The sequence below is a fragment of the Sinocyclocheilus anshuiensis genome, unplaced genomic scaffold, assembly GCF_001515605.1.
Source record: "Sinocyclocheilus anshuiensis isolate Anshui unplaced genomic scaffold, SAMN03320099.WGS_v1.1 scaffold487, whole genome shotgun sequence".
NCBI lineage: Eukaryota > Metazoa > Chordata > Actinopteri > Cypriniformes > Cyprinidae > Sinocyclocheilus > Sinocyclocheilus anshuiensis.
Genome location: NW_015548240.1, coordinates 2,507,518 through 2,524,408, shown reverse-complemented (window position 1 = coordinate 2,524,408; position 16,891 = coordinate 2,507,518). Strand labels below are relative to the sequence as shown.

At 37.5% G+C, this 16,891-nt stretch overlaps 1 protein-coding gene across 2 annotated transcripts in view; it reads left to right on the top strand.

Moving 5' to 3' along the window:
* brf1a (BRF1 general transcription factor IIIB subunit a) overlaps window positions 1-15,661 on the top strand; it is a 44,613-nt gene extending 28,952 nt beyond the window's left edge. For both annotated transcript variants that reach the window (XM_016442388.1, XM_016442387.1), the window contains exons 13-19: window positions 3,610-3,671; window positions 3,947-4,028; window positions 4,117-4,172; window positions 4,258-4,520; window positions 11,240-11,291; window positions 12,555-12,714; window positions 14,927-15,661. In XM_016442388.1, coding sequence (XP_016297874.1) covers window positions 3,610-3,671; window positions 3,947-4,028; window positions 4,117-4,172; window positions 4,258-4,520; window positions 11,240-11,291; window positions 12,555-12,714; window positions 14,927-14,961 — 710 coding nt within the window. In that variant the 3' untranslated portion in view covers window positions 14,962-15,661. The remainder of the gene's footprint in view (window positions 1-3,609; window positions 3,672-3,946; window positions 4,029-4,116; window positions 4,173-4,257; window positions 4,521-11,239; window positions 11,292-12,554; window positions 12,715-14,926) is intronic.
* The last annotated feature ends 1,230 nt before the right edge of the window (window positions 15,662-16,891 follow it).

The window sequence follows — 16,891 nt, the reverse complement described above, 5'->3', positions numbered from 1 at the left end:
GAATCTCCAGCGAAATCTACATGAATGTATCATTAAATTCATCACCAAGCCGTAGTATCAACTTTAAACTAGAGTATAATTAAAAAAAAAATTTTTTGAAGCTGTGAAACCATTGTCATAGCAACATTGTGCTAGCTGTAGTGAATTTTTTCAACATGACACATTTATGATTTATAATGTTTACATTCCCTTATTTTCCTGCCGTTTGATTTGTTATCTTTGTTAATTCATGTCACTCATTTATTGCTTTGTTTTCTCCTAATGAAATGCACTGTGAAGCACTGACAGTGATGTGATGGCATCCGACAGGGACGCTGCTATCTGTGTGAAATATGACATCATAAACGTGTGACTGACTGACAGACGTGTGGAGAGGGGAAAAAACAAATGACTGTGGGAGGCCCGATCCATGTGATAGACACGTTCACTGTTCCGTTAACATGCACTGACAGAAAAATCTGTGTGCGGACCCTCGTGAGGCTGTTTTCCTGTCTAGATTTAACACCTGAAGAGCAACCGAACATGTGGGAATGGGAAATCTCATGAATAAAGTCTGTTCAAATCTTTTTCTCTCTTCTTCTCTCTGCTGTTACATTTCCATTTTATTATACAAAAATATGTCCAACCCTCCCCCTTTTTTTGCTCTGTGGATGTACAGTAGAGTGAAAAAGCACATGCATATATTTTCTCTTGACATTTTCTCTCTCGTTCTCTCTTTCCAGCCTCTGGGCGAAATAGAGAGTTGTAGCAGGTGTGTGAGTGGGCGAGGGGTTTCCCTGGGGAAGTCACAGGGGTAAGAAGGGGTCAGTTTTTAATGGGGCTGTCTGCCCTCTTCGCCTCCAGAAGAAACCCCCCTTCCTCTCTCATTCCATATCTCTGCATCTCCATTGTGCGTCTTTTCCTTTCACTGGGCTTTAGCGCTTGTTCTTCTGACCCGCCAGTCAGTTTGAGTGACGTTATCAGATGATTATGTTTGGTGAGCTTCTGCTTGTGCTGAAGAGAGAATTGTCCAGGGAGAGAAAGAACGGAGGTGTCCGTCTGGTGATATCTTGAAATATCAGTACGTCTTTAGTCAGACACCGTGCTTGACGCTGAACAGGTGTTGGTGTCAGTGAAACCTCTGGAGATGAAGGGGGGCCTTTGAACTCTTTCTGAAGGCACACGGAAACGCTAATGTCTAGGTGGACAACATCATTCAGAAATTTAGCCTCAGGATGGAGACGTTTTTAGATTTGAAGAACGGGAATAGATGAAGAGGGAGAATGGTTAGTGTTAGGTGGAGTCTGTGATTTGTTGTTTCTCTTCTCTGTAATTTTGTTGAACTTGGTTCCTTTTTTCTGCTTCTCAGGTTTTTTTTATTGCCTCTGTGATTTTTCAGGTGAGGTTAAAGGGACAGTTCACTCGGAAATTAAAATTGTTATTGTTTACTTGCTCATGTGACTTTATTTCTTCTGTGCAACACAAAATTATACATTTTGGAGATTATATTCAGACTTTTTTTTAATGGTTTCTGAAAAAAGCTTTAAAAACAACTTGAAAAAGCACCATAAAAAGCAACCAATGCGACTATTTAAAGTGTTCTGAAGTTGTATGATAACTTTGTGCAAAGAATGGACTGAAATTAGTCAATATTCATTTAAAATCTTAACCCCGCTCTCTGCCCTAGTGATGTCCAGTGTGTGAATAAATTGTTCTTTTATATCAGATCTTTTAATTGAATCAATTGATCTGGTTCACAAAAACAGTCTGAACGATTCATTTACAAATTGGACTGATCCAGTTCTAGAATTAATGTTGACTACTGTCATAATGAAATTGAAATGAACAATTTTATGTTTTTATGGAATGTTGCAGTGTTTATTAAAACAAATTGAGTGCATCATTATTTTTTAGCTTTTCTAAACTTCATGTGCCCTTAGCACATGACCAACTCCATCAACCCTATCACTTTCGACTGACAAAATCAAGTCCCACCTTGCTTTTTTTTCTCGTTCGAGAAGCCATTTCACTCAGAAATGCATTACAATAATGAAGAAAAGACTATCGCAATTTCGGTTTCATGCTGACTTAAGATTCAGCATCATATTACTAGTAATATCATCATGTTACTTGAAGACTTGAAATATAGTGCACGAGTTATATAGGCTATATTTATGGTGCTTTTGCATCCTTTTTGAAGTTTGAATCCTTCAGTCCACATTAATTGTAATTGCAAGCAAGACACTAAAGAAAAAACAGTACTGTATTTGGATTAACATGAGGGTGAGTAAATGGGGACAGAAGTTTAATTTTTGGGTGGACTATCCCTTTAAGTGGCAGTAGTCATGACCAAGTCAATACTGAACAAAAAGTAACACTAAATGCTATTAAAATGATTATTAAAAGAACACTTTAAATGCTATTTTTAGTCAAAATGCCTTTCCTGGCAAGCTACACACAGTTGGATATGTCCTAAGTAAATGAAAACTGACGGGACAAAAAACAACATTTGAACATGAACACAAAGTTAGGCCTAATGGGAAAGAGAGACTGCACTACTGGTTTTATCACAGCTTGGCTCTCTTTATTCATCTTCTCTTTTCTTGAATCCAGCTGCACCTGGTAGCCTCTCTCTGGTGTGGTTTTATTTCGCCTGTTGTAACTAATCTCTGCTATTCATGCTCTCACCACATCACACACATGTGACTCATGGCACAGTGTGTTTTGATGTGCGGTATTGGAGGACTCTCTGTGTTGGTTTAAATGTGTTTTGTCTGTGCGTGTTCAGATGTGAGCGGTAAGAGGAGGTCAGGTTTCTTGACTCACGTGATCTGCTGGCATTGAGGGCCCCCTGTTCAGAAGCGAGAAAACCAGAATTTCCCTCTCTTTCTGTGCTTTTTCCCCTAACCCCTTCCCCAATACAACACATGAGAGAGAGAGAGTGAGGGATGCTCTATAAAGCAAACGTCTGAAGCGTTGCCAGCAATCTCCAGGCAGAAAGAAAAGAGTAAAGTTGGGGGAAGGGAGGAACTGGACCTGGAAAAGAGGAAAGAGACGTAAGGCAGAGGGAGAATAACCCTGGAAGTTTCTACTGTAGAGCCACTGTTATAATGATCCCAGCAGCCCCAGTGGACTATCCAGTAAGATTTGCTACAGGGCAGAAACTACAGAGAAACACACATGTATTCGAGTTTATTTTGCCACGTGGTTTTGCTGAGGGACATTTTTTAATGAAGGTTTTAAGGTTAGACTGCAGTGGGATTTTCTGTATATATCCACTACCCTAATTGAACAACTGGCTCAGAGAACTGTTTTCTGAATGGCAGCAAAAATATAAATGCTATAATGCATAATCAGCATGTGTTTCTCCTTGGGAAAGTGAAACATTAAATACACTTTAATTATGTGGAGAAAGCACAAGGCGAGACTCTTTTTGTTTTTCTTTTGCCAAAGCAGTCTGAATGAGATTCACAACACAAATATTTTATTTTATTTCATTTTATTTAATTTTATTTTATTTTGTGGTTTTTGTTTTAATTTTGAAAAAAAAATTAATATGACTTGTGATGTTCTTATATCTACAAATAAAATCTTAAATATTTAGGAACAGTCTTTGTTTTTCTCCATCAGATGTGGAGGCAGAAAACGGTGAGCTAGACCTGAGCGGTATCGACGAGGATGAGATCGATCGGGTGAGTTTTGACCTCACTATGGTAACGACATGGTAATTTGCTTTGAAAGCAAATACAGAGTTACATAAGCTCATGTGTGAAGTCTTGTCCATTGAGAGAATCAGCGTCATTGTGGTTCTATAAAGCTGAAATCTGAGATGGGATTTCACATCCAAAACTGAATAATGGGATTGCATTAGAATAGAGTAGAATTGGATATCTTGCGATTTACTGTCTCTTCAGCTCATCCACCATGACGTAAGTGATTATATATTGTTTCTCTTTTTTTCTCTTAGTATATCCTTAATGAGAAGGAAGTTAAGGTAAAGACTGAACTGTGGATGCTTCAAAATGCAGACTACCTCAAAGAACAGAAAGGTGGAAGAGATTGAAATTTCCAATTTGTTAATTTTAGCCTTGACAGATTCATTTAAATTGAGTTTGGAACACTTTTGTTTTTCTTCAGAAAAGGAGGAGAGAATAGCAAAGGAAAAGGAGGAGGGTACATATAAAGAGCGGAAGGTAAAAGGCACTTCATAAATGCAGGTGCAGTTGTCAGGGTCTCAAATGTTTGTGTTTACCTTCTTATTTTTATGTCGTCTCAAAGCCTAGAAAAAAGGCACGGAGGCGTGAGCCCATCAGTGCCAGCACTGCAGATGAAGCCATTGAAAAGATGTTGGAGCAGAAACGCATCTCCACTAAAATAAACTACGATGTTCTGAAAGACTTGAACAAATCCAGCCCAAAAAGTCCCACTCGCCAGACTGATGAAGCTTCTGCTGGAGCCAAAAGATCCACCGCGGCCCGCCAACGGAAACCCCAACTGACTTCACCCAAGATTGGCAAAACGATCAGCAGCTTTGGCAAGAGGTATGGTATGATTGTCCTGTCTCAATTTATTTCTGTTTTTCTCTCACTCCCTGCTTTTTGGATTTTTTTTTTTTTTTGCCCACACACCTTCAATTACACATTCTGTTCTAAAAAATCCTTTATACTACATAACTCGCCATCTGTCCTAGAAAAACCCCACCATCACAGTCTATAACCCCACTTCCTGTCCAAGAATGATGCAAAAAAATCTCTTTCATGTAAAAAGTTTTTATCCTAAGCAGCCACAACTGCAGTGAGTGACTAGACATTTTTTTTTGGTTTCTATTACTTTTTTGTGTCAACCCGTGTTGCCCCCCCCCTCTTTATTGTCCAAAAACACACTCAAATATATTCTGATTGGCTGTGATAGTGTTGCATTAAGCAACATTATGAGACAGACAGATAACTTGGAATGGGGAGATTTTGTGTTCACAGAAAGTGGTTTACTTTAATACAACAAAAATGTTGTGAATGTTTGTTTTCTCATCTAGCAATCCTGTGTCTTTGAGTGTTGATGTGGACAGTCTAAAAACAGATCCACTCCTATTGATACGCCCTGATTTTTATTCGTTTGCCCACACCCCTTTGTTCCTATAACCAACTCAGCTGTTTTTCTTCTCTATGCTAACTATAGACCTACGGATACCAATGGCGGGGTACAAGACTTTATATCATTTCAAATTAAAACATTTAGTGTTTTCACCATTTTGCAATGTTTAAACAATGTGCATCTTCTAGACAGAGTCTGCCTTCATTTCATGAATCATTGAAATAGTTGGGTTAAAGAAAAATGTAAGCTTTACTTCAGCTTAGTAACAGCAAGCAGTCTAATAAAATTAGCCTATTATGCTATAATGCTTTCTGCTTTGACGTTTTGCATGCTGCATTAGTCAAGCATGTCATGCAGATCACATGTTTTTGTGGTTTTACTGGTGAATCTGTCCTGTTGATGCTGGTTTCTGTCACTAATATAGCATCTTGTTATAACCACAAATAATATTATGGTATTACCATGGCTTTTGGTGCTCAAAAAAGATAATTCATTATGTCGCTCTCCATTTTTTTCAGATCTCTGCTGCTGTGATGGTAATACAATGGTATTTTTGAAGTACCATGTAAAAACTGTGGTGTATGAACAGTTTAATCATTCAGGACCACAGTACATATCTAAGTACTGTTGTATTGTCATCTGATAAAGCAACACTTCTCATAGTAGTATAATCTGCTAGATAAGATAAGAAATCCTCATCAAAACTGTAAATTCCCATATGTATGAATTTTGAATGCCGAGTTGTTAGATCAGTTTTCTTGGAAAAGCTAACTAGGATCTCACTCATGACCCTCAGATGGAAAATCCCTAGAGCTTTGTGGGTGAGGCTGCAAGAGTGAAAGGTTCTTATGTTTGTTTCTCACTCTTTTTTTTTTTATATCCTTTACCCTTTTGTGCCCTTGAGTACAGGGCAGGTCTGTTAAGAATAGCCCAGTCTGGGCTAAATTAACCGTGGGTGTGTGTTAGAGAGAGAGAAAGTCCCATGCATATGGTCAGTCAGAATAGCCCCCTTCTGCTCTATATTTAGTCTCTTAATGCTGGTATGGAACACATTAAAGTTTAGAGCACATATTTAAAGTGAGGCCCCACTGCGACCCACTCCCTGGTACCCTCCTTTTTGGAGAAGATGTGTGTGTTGTACTACCCTGTACTCATTTCCATTCATGCTGTTATTCTTTGGCTGAGTGCTCTTCTAGGTTGTCATTAGTCATGGATATATTCTCTCTTTAAGGAGAGGCTCTTGGTGGCCCTTCACAGAAAATGTGCTCCACCTTCAGTTTGTCTCTGATGCAGTGAGGCCAATATCATGGAACAATGAGCAACTCTCTCTTTTTTTTCTCTGTCTCTCTCTTTGAGTGGCCAGTTTTATCTGTGTGTAGTGTTTTTCTCGTTGAAAGAATTCTTGAAGTGAACAGGATAGATCTGTTGAATCATTCATTCTGAAAGTAGCTTTTATGTTTTTTTTTTTTTTCTGAATGGAAAGGTGAGCAATCTGAACATCCTTTTAAAAGCCATTACACTGTTACCATGCCAATCTCACTCTATCTTTCTCAGTTTTTCTCACTCATAACAGCCTACAGTCTTTACTGAATGGAGTCTAACTGAACGGGAGTGTCTGCATTATTCAGTGACTTGCCGTTTACAGCTCAAAGATGACCTTTCCTTCCTTTTTCCTTCCTTTTTCATTTTTGTATTCATTCATTTATAGACTCATTCTGCAGGTGGGCAATATAGCTAAAAAAAGGCTGAAAAAAAATGTATATTGTTTTTATGTTTTGAACAATATTTCACATATAAAAGATATAATGAATATTTTTCTGAAAGATATAATATATATTTAATGTTAATATATTTAATGTATAATTAATGTTGTTCTGAAAAATATCTGGAAAGGTAGGTTTGTGTGTGTGTGTGTGTGTGTGTGTGTGTGTGTGTGTGTGATTTTATGCAACAATGTAATACATAAATAGTAAAAAACAATATTTACATGTGTTTTTAAAAATATTTATTAAATGAAACATCACACAGAGGCTTTCATGAACATTTTTGACAAACTAATCATTGAATTAGAGTTCACCGAAATGGACAGTTTAATTTACAGAACTCTGATTAGGAAACATAATGGCTAAATAAGCACATTTTAATCTTATTTTTGTATTGCCAGCAAAGTCATTGAAAATACACTTTGACTATTCAATATATTTCACAACCCTAACTCAATGTTTTTTTTCAAGCTCTCTTAAGAGGTTTCCAGTGCTATTTCAGCTGAACCTGAATTTATCACAGAAATTCAAATGAGTGTAGTTCACTGTGTGTGTGCGTGTGTGTGTGTGTGTGTGTGTGTGTGTGTGTGTGCATGATGTTCTGCTGACAGTAAAGCCATTGTATTCCGTTCAGTCCACCCTCTGTGACACACTGAGGTATTGTGTAGTGTTATACACGGGCACACACACGGACATGCAACCTCCCTTTTCTGCCTCTCTACTGTTTTTTTACAGCATATTCCCGACATCCCGCAATTACCTGAACATCTACCCATCTGTTGGTCTGTTCGTCCCTCCGTGCTTCTGAACCTTAAATTTAATAAGTCTCTCACTTTCTCTCTCTGTTGTCCAGAAACAGCCTGTATAATTGCCCCCTGCTGTTTTAACCCCCTCTCCCTCGCTCTCCTCCCACCTTTTCTGGTCATTTTCTTGTCCTCTCAAATACCCACAGCTCAGCATTTATACGGCACCATGGAGATTACAAAAAGTGTTAGTGTTTGTGTGAGACAGTGTTCATTTTTTGGCTGGAATGAAAAGGTTTTCATTAGAGTTGGAGGTAAGGCTTTGTGAGAACCTGAGATGGATTATGCTAATTTTTGCCGTCCCCCGTTCCTTTGTTCTTCCAACACTTCCTCTGTATCCATACATAAGACCATCTCATGTTAGACATTCACACCTGGAGTGCCAGAAATCTCACACCTTCACACATCTGGTAATTAAACCGTCTCCTCTCTCTCTCTCTCAGACTCTGTTCCCAGTTTTCTTCCTTTCTTTCTCTTGCTTCCGTCTCACTTCCTCTGAGGATCTTTCTGCTGTCGGCTCGAAGTTTCTTTCTTAATCAGCTTATACTTGCAGAAAACCTGCATCTCTAGAGAGAGAGAGACAGAGAGGGAGAGGTGAGCTGTAAGATCAAAGAAAGTTGGGTTTTTCTTAAGGCTGAATTGACCCAAAAATGAGAGGAAGTTTTCGTCATCCTTGAGGAAAAGAGAGACCCTTATCTTTGCCTGGAACTAAAGCATGCTTCTGAGATGAAGACACCTACTTCTTAGGCAGTGTTTGCTCATGCTTTCATGCACTCAGCGGTAATAGTGTCAGGCTGGTGTCATACACCTTCAGCGCAATAAAATAAATGCCCCTGTTGACATCAGCCATTTAGTCATACACTGAGAGCAGCGTGATGCAGAAGGTCAGAAGTAAATGCTGAACGTTTTTTAATGTTCTGTGAGGAAGCAATGGAGTCATTACAACCACAAACCAGAGACTTTGGAATGAGGTCATTCGCACATCATTACTAATGATGAGAGGATAAAAATAGATATGAAACAGTATTACAACCTCACAGTATTATTCTCAAATCTTTTTGATTTAGAAAAAAGAAAATTAGAACTATTGAAGGAACTCAACATACTCCTAAGGTTAAGAGTATAATTCTGAAAAGCACCAAGGTAGCGGTATATATCACAGTTTTGAATAACTGTCACAAAGAAGCACAATATTATTGTATTGTGACCCAGATATCAATATACCGCATCAGCAAGTCCCTGATTCCCACCCCTAATCATTATTGTTGTGCTCTGTGTTTGAATAATTGACCCACTCAGTGGTGTGAACAGTTTATCAGCCCTTGACGCACATGTGAATTTGTGTGTGTGTGTGTGTGTGTGGAACAGACTGTTTCTCAGGAATAGAATGTTGTCACTGAGTTTTGGCTCTGACTGCTTGTTTTCATGCCAAATAGCGCACCACTCCCCATCCCAGAATGCACTGTAGCATCAATAGGACACTCGCATGCTGGGCTGTGAAGGACCGTCATCCATGCATGCCGGTCTTACTGACTGAGAATCTGAAGGAATCTATCCATCTATTTATCTATCGTTCTATCCGTCATTCTATCGTTCTATTTATCATTCTGTCAATCATTTTATTTATTATTGTTTAATGTTCTATCTATCGCTCTATCCTTCTTTCGATCTATATATTGTTTTATATTTCTATCCATCTTTTTATCTTTTCATTGTTCTATTCATCTATCATTTTATCCTTCTTTCTTTCTATCGTTCTGTCCATCTTTTCATCCTTCTTTCTATCATTCTATCATCCTATTCATTTTTATATCCTTCTATCATTCTACCCTTTCCATCTTTCTTTCTATAATTCTTTTTCTTTCTTTCTTTTTCTTTCATTCTTTCTTTTTCATTTTATCCATCTTTTGTTACATCCTTCTTTCTATCATTCTGTCCATCTTTCTGTCCTCCTATATCCACCTTTCTATCCTTCTTTTTATCATTCTATTCTTTTTTATATCCTTCTTTCTTCATTTGTTTCCTTTCCTTTCCTATTGTTCAATCTATTTTTATCCTTCTTTCTATCATTCTATCATCTTTCTGTCCTTTCTATCATACTATCCATCTTTCTATCCTTTTTGTCGTTCTATCCATCTTTCTTTGTTTCCTTTCCTATTGTTCAATCCATTTTTATCTTTCTTTCTATCCTTATTTCTGTCATTCTATCCATCTTTCTGTCATTCTATCCTTTCTGTCCTTCTTTTTGTCATTCTATCCTTCTTTCTCTCTTTCTTTTTGTCATTCTTTCCATCTTTCTATAATTCTCTTCATCTATCTGTCTGTGAGAGAGATGTTTGAGTTGAGTTCATTATGTGCGTTTTAGTAGATTCGAGACGGCTTGTGGTTATATAAAGAGAACTGCTCCCATGAGAGCTAAATCTCTTTTGCATATTCAGATGTATTATTAGGAGAATCATATGATTCTGATTAGCGTTTATTTATGGGGAAGTCGTGACTGCTTGTTTTCATGCCCCACGATTTATGGGGAAGTCGTGGCCTAATGGTTAGAGAGTCGGACTCGTAACCCAAAGGTTGCGGGTTCGAGTCTCGTACCGGCAGGGATTGTAGGTTGGGGGAGTGAATGTACAGCGCTCTCTCCCACCTTCAATACCACGACTGAGGTGCCCTTGAGCAAGGCACTGAACCCCCAACTGCTCCCCGGGCGCCGCAGCAAAAAAAATGGCTGCCCACTGCTCCGGGTGTGTGTTCACTGCTGTGTGTGTGCACTTTGGATGGGATAAATGCAGAGCACTAATTCCTAGTGGGTCACCATACTTGGCCACATGTCACGTCACTTTATGCTGCAGGTTTAGTGCATCATATCCATACCTCATTAACATATCATACATTCGTTGGAATAATGAGTAAACTCATTATTCGAACTGTGCCACTGCACGTTGACTTGCAAATACTGAGATCGTAACTGCGTCTCTGTATTCTTCTGTGCTTGTCCTGCCCCCTCTTTCTCTGTCTGTCTCTCGATCTCCCCCTCCTGTTGTCACTCGAGCTGCCATGTTTATTCCACTGGGAATTTTACAGTGAGAGATTTGAGATAAACTGTAATTCAAGACAGGACTTGTCCATGTCTGCCACCACCTATGAAAATGTGCTAGATTCACAAATGTTGTTGTTATTCATGCATTTTGGTGAATAGGCCTACATTTTTACTAAATATACAGAGTGACATTTCATTGTGAAGCAGAGGTATTTAGAGTCTCTGTGGGTCTGTAAACCGATGCTTTTCTGGGTTGATAGAATTTAAATTACGTACATTTAAGGAATTAATTTAAATAATGTGTCAAGATTTGCATTATAATAAGTCAGTGATTTAAGCAGTGTAGTGAATTGAAAAGAACTGAGCTGAGGTAAATTTATTGGAGTTTATAGGACTGGATAGTACTTAATTTTTGTTTTGACCTTGTGTTTCTGTGTCAACTTTATATTAAGATTCAGATTTTTAAAAATCCCAGAGCTGCTTTTGAAAAATAAGCCATGTTCTCTTAATGATTTTGTCTATATGTCTTTTCGCTGTCTCTCTCTCTCTGTCTTGCTGTCTCCAAGGTTACAGCCCCTGGTGTGTGCACAGCCCTCTAAGAAGCTGGCCCTCGATCAGGTGAGTGAATTTAAATCACCGTCCTTCCTACTTGCACATCCTTGGCAGGTCTCTGGATATATTAAACCACTTTTCCTTAACCCTCAAATGGCCCTCTGGCCCAGAGCTTCACTTAGTTTATCTCTGGTGTAGGAAAACGGCATTAAGTTGACCTAGAAACAGGTTTTTCCTTTTCATGTCTAAATTAAGAGAATTATTTTCATCCACCGAGCTGCTTCTAGATCAGCAGTCTAACTCTGAGCCGATACTCAAAGGCGCCAGTTTGAGGTGGCTGCAACGGAAAGTGGGTCACTGACATCTTGGACTCTGAGGAGGTTTTGATGACACATGCTCTTTTCTCTCGAATCCTACTGATCCCTTGTTGTCGTTCTGGCCCATAGACTGCTGGAGCTCTTGAGTGGCTCTGTCACTCCCTCCGGCTGTGTCTTCCATGATGCTTCATCTTTCTGTATGTCAGAGTCCTTGATCTTTTCTCCTCTGTCTTGTTTTTCTCTGTTATTAAGTCAGTCTGTCTGTCTTATCTTGGTCTCTGGTTTTTCTTCTACTACTTTTAAACTTCTGTGTGTGTGTGTGAGAATACATAATCAACGCTCTTTTGAACCCAAGGCCAAAAATACTACCTCCAGGGGTCAATATTCGGGTAACTAGACAACCTCTTGCCATCACTTGGCAATGGGAAATGAAGCTTTGTGATTGATGGTATTCCCTTTGTCCCTCAGGAAAGTAAACCATTTATAAATTCACGAACAAGGTTAACTGTTGCTAAATCTGATGCTGACTTGTAATGGTAGGTGTTATCCTCATTTGTAGGAGCATGATAATAGGAGCACACAGTCAGACTTGGTAAATGGTGTTTTGTGAGTGTTCAAGTCACCAAATCACAATTCATTGATGCTAAAAAGGGAAACATATTCATAATTGTTCAATCACTTAGAGTCGAGACATCTTAACTTATGAAAATGTGTACTTTCATACAGTACAGATTTTTTCAAAGAAGCTTCACGATAATAAACAGCCTCTGTAAGAAATTACTCTGTAATTGCTCTGCCTCTAAAAAGACATTCCTTTTTGACTGACCTCACAAATTCTTATTTTTCAACCCCTCCCAACCAATCTTTTCACTATCCAATCAATCAATTCCACTCTACATTTTTACCGCTCACTGAATATCCTGTTTCACTTGGAAACATGTTGGATGATGGACACAAGATGAGCTGGGAATGCTATTTCATGTTGACTTTCTCCTTCCTTCTCTACCATCAGAAAGGGCTTGGCGCCCCAGTGGCCACTCCTGCTGCCCCATCCCAGAATGCTGTTGTTGTGGAGAGCGGACCGGTGGCGTACGAAGACCCTGCAGATGAAGAAGAGGAGGATGAGGAGGACGAACACTGTGTCAGTGCCATGCAGTTAATGGGCGGCACTGGTATGTGATGCAATAAAGTCTGTCCTTCAACTTTAGGATACATTTTTAATTTATAATAGAGACGTATTCATTTTAGACCAGTGGTATTTATACATTAGTGTAGTATTTAGTAATATTTAAAATTGCCAATTGTTTTTATATTCTCAGTTTTCATAGTCTCTCAATATAAAAAAAGTTAGATTTTCTCAAGTACACTTCATATTAATGTCGATAAATGTTTACTCAATAACGTGTGTGTGTGTGTGTATATATATATATATATATATCGTGAAAAAGTTCTTTTTTTTTTGTAACATTTCAAAAAGTTAAACTTTCATATATTCTAGATTCATTGCATGTAAAGTAAAACATTTAAAAAAAAAAATGTTTTAATTTTGATGATTAGAGCTTACAGCTCATGAAAGTAACAAAAATCCAGTATCAAAATATTAGAATATTTCCTAAGATCAATCAAAAAAAAGGATTTGCAAAACAGAAAAGTTCAAGTTCTTTAAAGTATGTACGTTTATGCACTCAATACTTGGCCGGGGCTCCTTTAGCACAAATGACAGCATCAGTGAGGTGTGACCTGGAAGCGATCAGCCTGTGACACTGCTGAGGCACTATTGAGCCTTCAGCTTGTCTGTATTGTTGGATCAACTGTTTCTCATCTTTCTCTTGAAACTTGATAAAACACAATGGAGCAACACCAGCAGACGTCACGGCACCCCAAATCATCACTGACTTCAGAAACTTCACATTGGACTTCAAGCAGCTTGGATTCTGTGCCACTCCAGTCTTTCTACAGTCCTTGATTTAATATATATATACATATATACACAGTTGTGCTCAAAATTATTCATACCCTTAGTAAATATGATCAAAGAAGGATGTGAAAATAAATCTGTATCATTAATCCTCTTGATCTTTTATTTAAAAAATAAAGAATCTAGATTTTTCTTGAAACCCTCCCCAACAACATTTGGTGATGTAGGGGCTGTTTGATGTTTTTTTTTAGGCTTTCTGACCCGAGACTCAACTATTTTCTACAGTTCTCCAGTTGTGGCATTGCTCAGAGTCTTGGGCCACTCAAACTCTTCTCCTCGCCATGCTTTAAGAAAAAATAGACACACGTCCTTTTCCAGACAGATTTGTAACAGCTTTAGCTGATTGGAACCTCTTAATTATTGCCCTGATGGTGGAAATGGGAATTTTCAATGCTTTAGCTCTTTTCTTACAGCCACTTTCTATTTTGTGAAGTTCAACAATCTTTTGCTGCACATCAGAAATATATTCTTTGATTTTACTCATTGTGATCAATGATTAAGGGAATTTGGCATATTTATATTCCTTTGAAACGGGAAGCCATGGCTGGATAATGTCATGTTCTAGTCACCCTGGTGTGATAAAAAATGCAAATATGAATGGAAATATACTCCAGAGATATTTTAATCATAAGAATTTCTAGGGGTACCAATAATTGTGGCCATTATGTACTAGAGAAAAATATTTATCTCATAATGTGATTTCCCCCACTTTTACTTAACTTAAAGGTTAGATTTTTTTGAACATTTTGAATGAAAGATCAAATGGACAACTGTATGTGTATATATATATATATATATATATATATATACACACACACACACGTTATCCTATATATATATATATATATACACACACACACACACACGTTATCCTATATATATATATATAGGTATATACATAATCCTTACAAACTCCTGGATGAAAACTATGGCTTATTTTGACAAAAACATCCTCATTTTTATGCTCTTTGTGTGAGTGTACAGTCATGGCCAAAAGTTTTGGCAGTGACATAAATTTTGTGTTTAGCAAAGTTTGCTGCTTCAGTATTTGTAGATTATTTTCCCATTAGTACTCATTCACACTTTCACATGTGCTGCTGATATGATTAGTCGATTAATGTTAGCTGACATTTTGTGTCAGGATCAAAAAACAGTGAAATTTGTTTTTTGTAAAAAGTTCATTTTTTGGCCAATGAAGCTACTAGCAATTATTTAAAATACATCTGATCACTCTACACAATCTAGAAACAATGTGAATGAACACCACAACAGCTTAAGCAGCACACTTTGCAAAACACAAAATTTATGTCACTGCCAAAACTTTTGGCCATGACTGTATGTAGTTCAGAAAAGAGCAGTAAGTTTTGTCCTAACCTTTCTGCATTCCTCTTCTTTCCTGTCTACAGATTACGGCTATGAAGTAGATGATGATGGCTTCTGAATCCAGTGCCTGTGGGAGCACCAGTGGAGAGGACACACTAACACTTACCCTGCTGCTTATTCTGACCCCAAAACACACACATGCAACCTCCATCTCATTACCTCTAGTGTTCGTGCTTATGTTTACAAGATGAGAAGAAAGATAGTGAACTTTACACACTACAGAGGATGGAGAACTACAGCTAAACAAGAACAAAGATCCCACATTCTTGCTTTTTCATAGGTGTGTGTTCTGAGCTCATATGCACTAAGTAACTTAAACACCATTTAAACTCAGCAAACAAACAGGAGTATGAGAGTAAATGGATGTGTGTGTGTGTGTGTGTGGTGATTGAGAGTGATGATTCTCTCTGTGGAGTGTGTAAGCCTGCTAGTTAACTGCATTACAGTGTGTTTTAGGCTAATGATGACATATGATGTTGCACATCTAAAGCGATTAGCCCACATGAGGCTCAGGGCTCTGTGTGGACAAATGTGTGCATGTACACGTGCCTTTAAATATTGCAGTATACAGGCCTGGAATAGTATTGTGATGATTTTCAGCGCCAGAGTGTTATTCTTTAAACCAGATGTAGCTTTATGTGCTCAGTATTCAGTTAGAGTGGATTACAGGTGTAAAATCTGATTAGTAACAGTGTTAAATTTTGCTCTGCTGCTTGGCTGGTTTTCTAGAGCCTTTTTAAAAAAGAATTATTATTATTTTTAAATTATCTACTGGTCTGGTGGATTTTCCAGTTGAGCTAGTTAAGTTTTTGTTTAATGTCAGTATAATGGTTAAATGGTACTTTGATTAGAATACAATTATTTTAGATTTGATGGTTGCTGTTTTTCTGATTTATTATGGAGACATGGAAATCAATCCAAATGAGAATACTTGAAAAATTCATTCCAGATAAATGCTGTTAAAGTGTCATTGGCTTGATCTTATCACTGTTAAATATTTTGAACATTTACAAAATGCAATATATATATATATATATATATGTTTTTTTTTCAAAGAAAAATGTTTACAGTGTTGGATTGTTTTGAACTGGACTGATGTCAAAAAAAATAATAGATTGATAGTTTAGTATTGGTCTGTTAATTAGTGTTTTAATTGTACTACTTATATCTGAATTCTCAGTATGGGAATTAATAATTTTATAAATTATTTTACTTTATTTATAGTTTGTTCCCTCCCAGACCAAAAGATATGAGCAAAATATTTTTTTTCCTTCTGTTAGAAAAGTATTTGAAGTTTCTTCTGTCAGTCATGCCACGATACACACAACAGATATTACTGATGCAAAACCAAACCATTTTAAATCTGATAAAGGTGGCAAACCTAATAAATAAAAGTACAGGTTACAGGGTAAACATCTTAAAATGTTAGAAAATATATATAAAAAAATACTAACTTTAGCTGGGATTATTTAGCTCAGGTTGGACCGCAACCTCAAGCCATTCTGATTCAAATATAGACCAAACTTCTGTATTGGCATCAACAATTGATAAATACTTGTTGATGTCTTGGTGAATTCTTGCATGTGTAATAAAAATCTTTAGTATGCAATTCATCAGGATTTAAAAAAATGGACAGATTTAGTTTTATCTTGGTCTTAAATTTTAATCAGATCTTCCTCTGTAGATCATTAGAGCCAGTGTCATTTGGAGTCAATTGGTTTGGTCTTGAAACAGTAATAGTGACAATAAAACCGACTCAAAGCAGTGTTCCATAAACCTAAACAGTATTTATGGGCAAATAAATAAAGAGTAAGCATTACGTCTTCTGTCGTTTTCTTTCAGTGTGATCACTGTATATGTATTTTTGTTTTTTGTCTGCCGGTTATAATCTGTCTGCTGTCTATCGGAGTCCTTCAACACTATGACCTGAGACAGGCTATCTTCACTGCCAGTGGGTAAAGCTTTCTGGGAAATAAGGCAATGAAAGA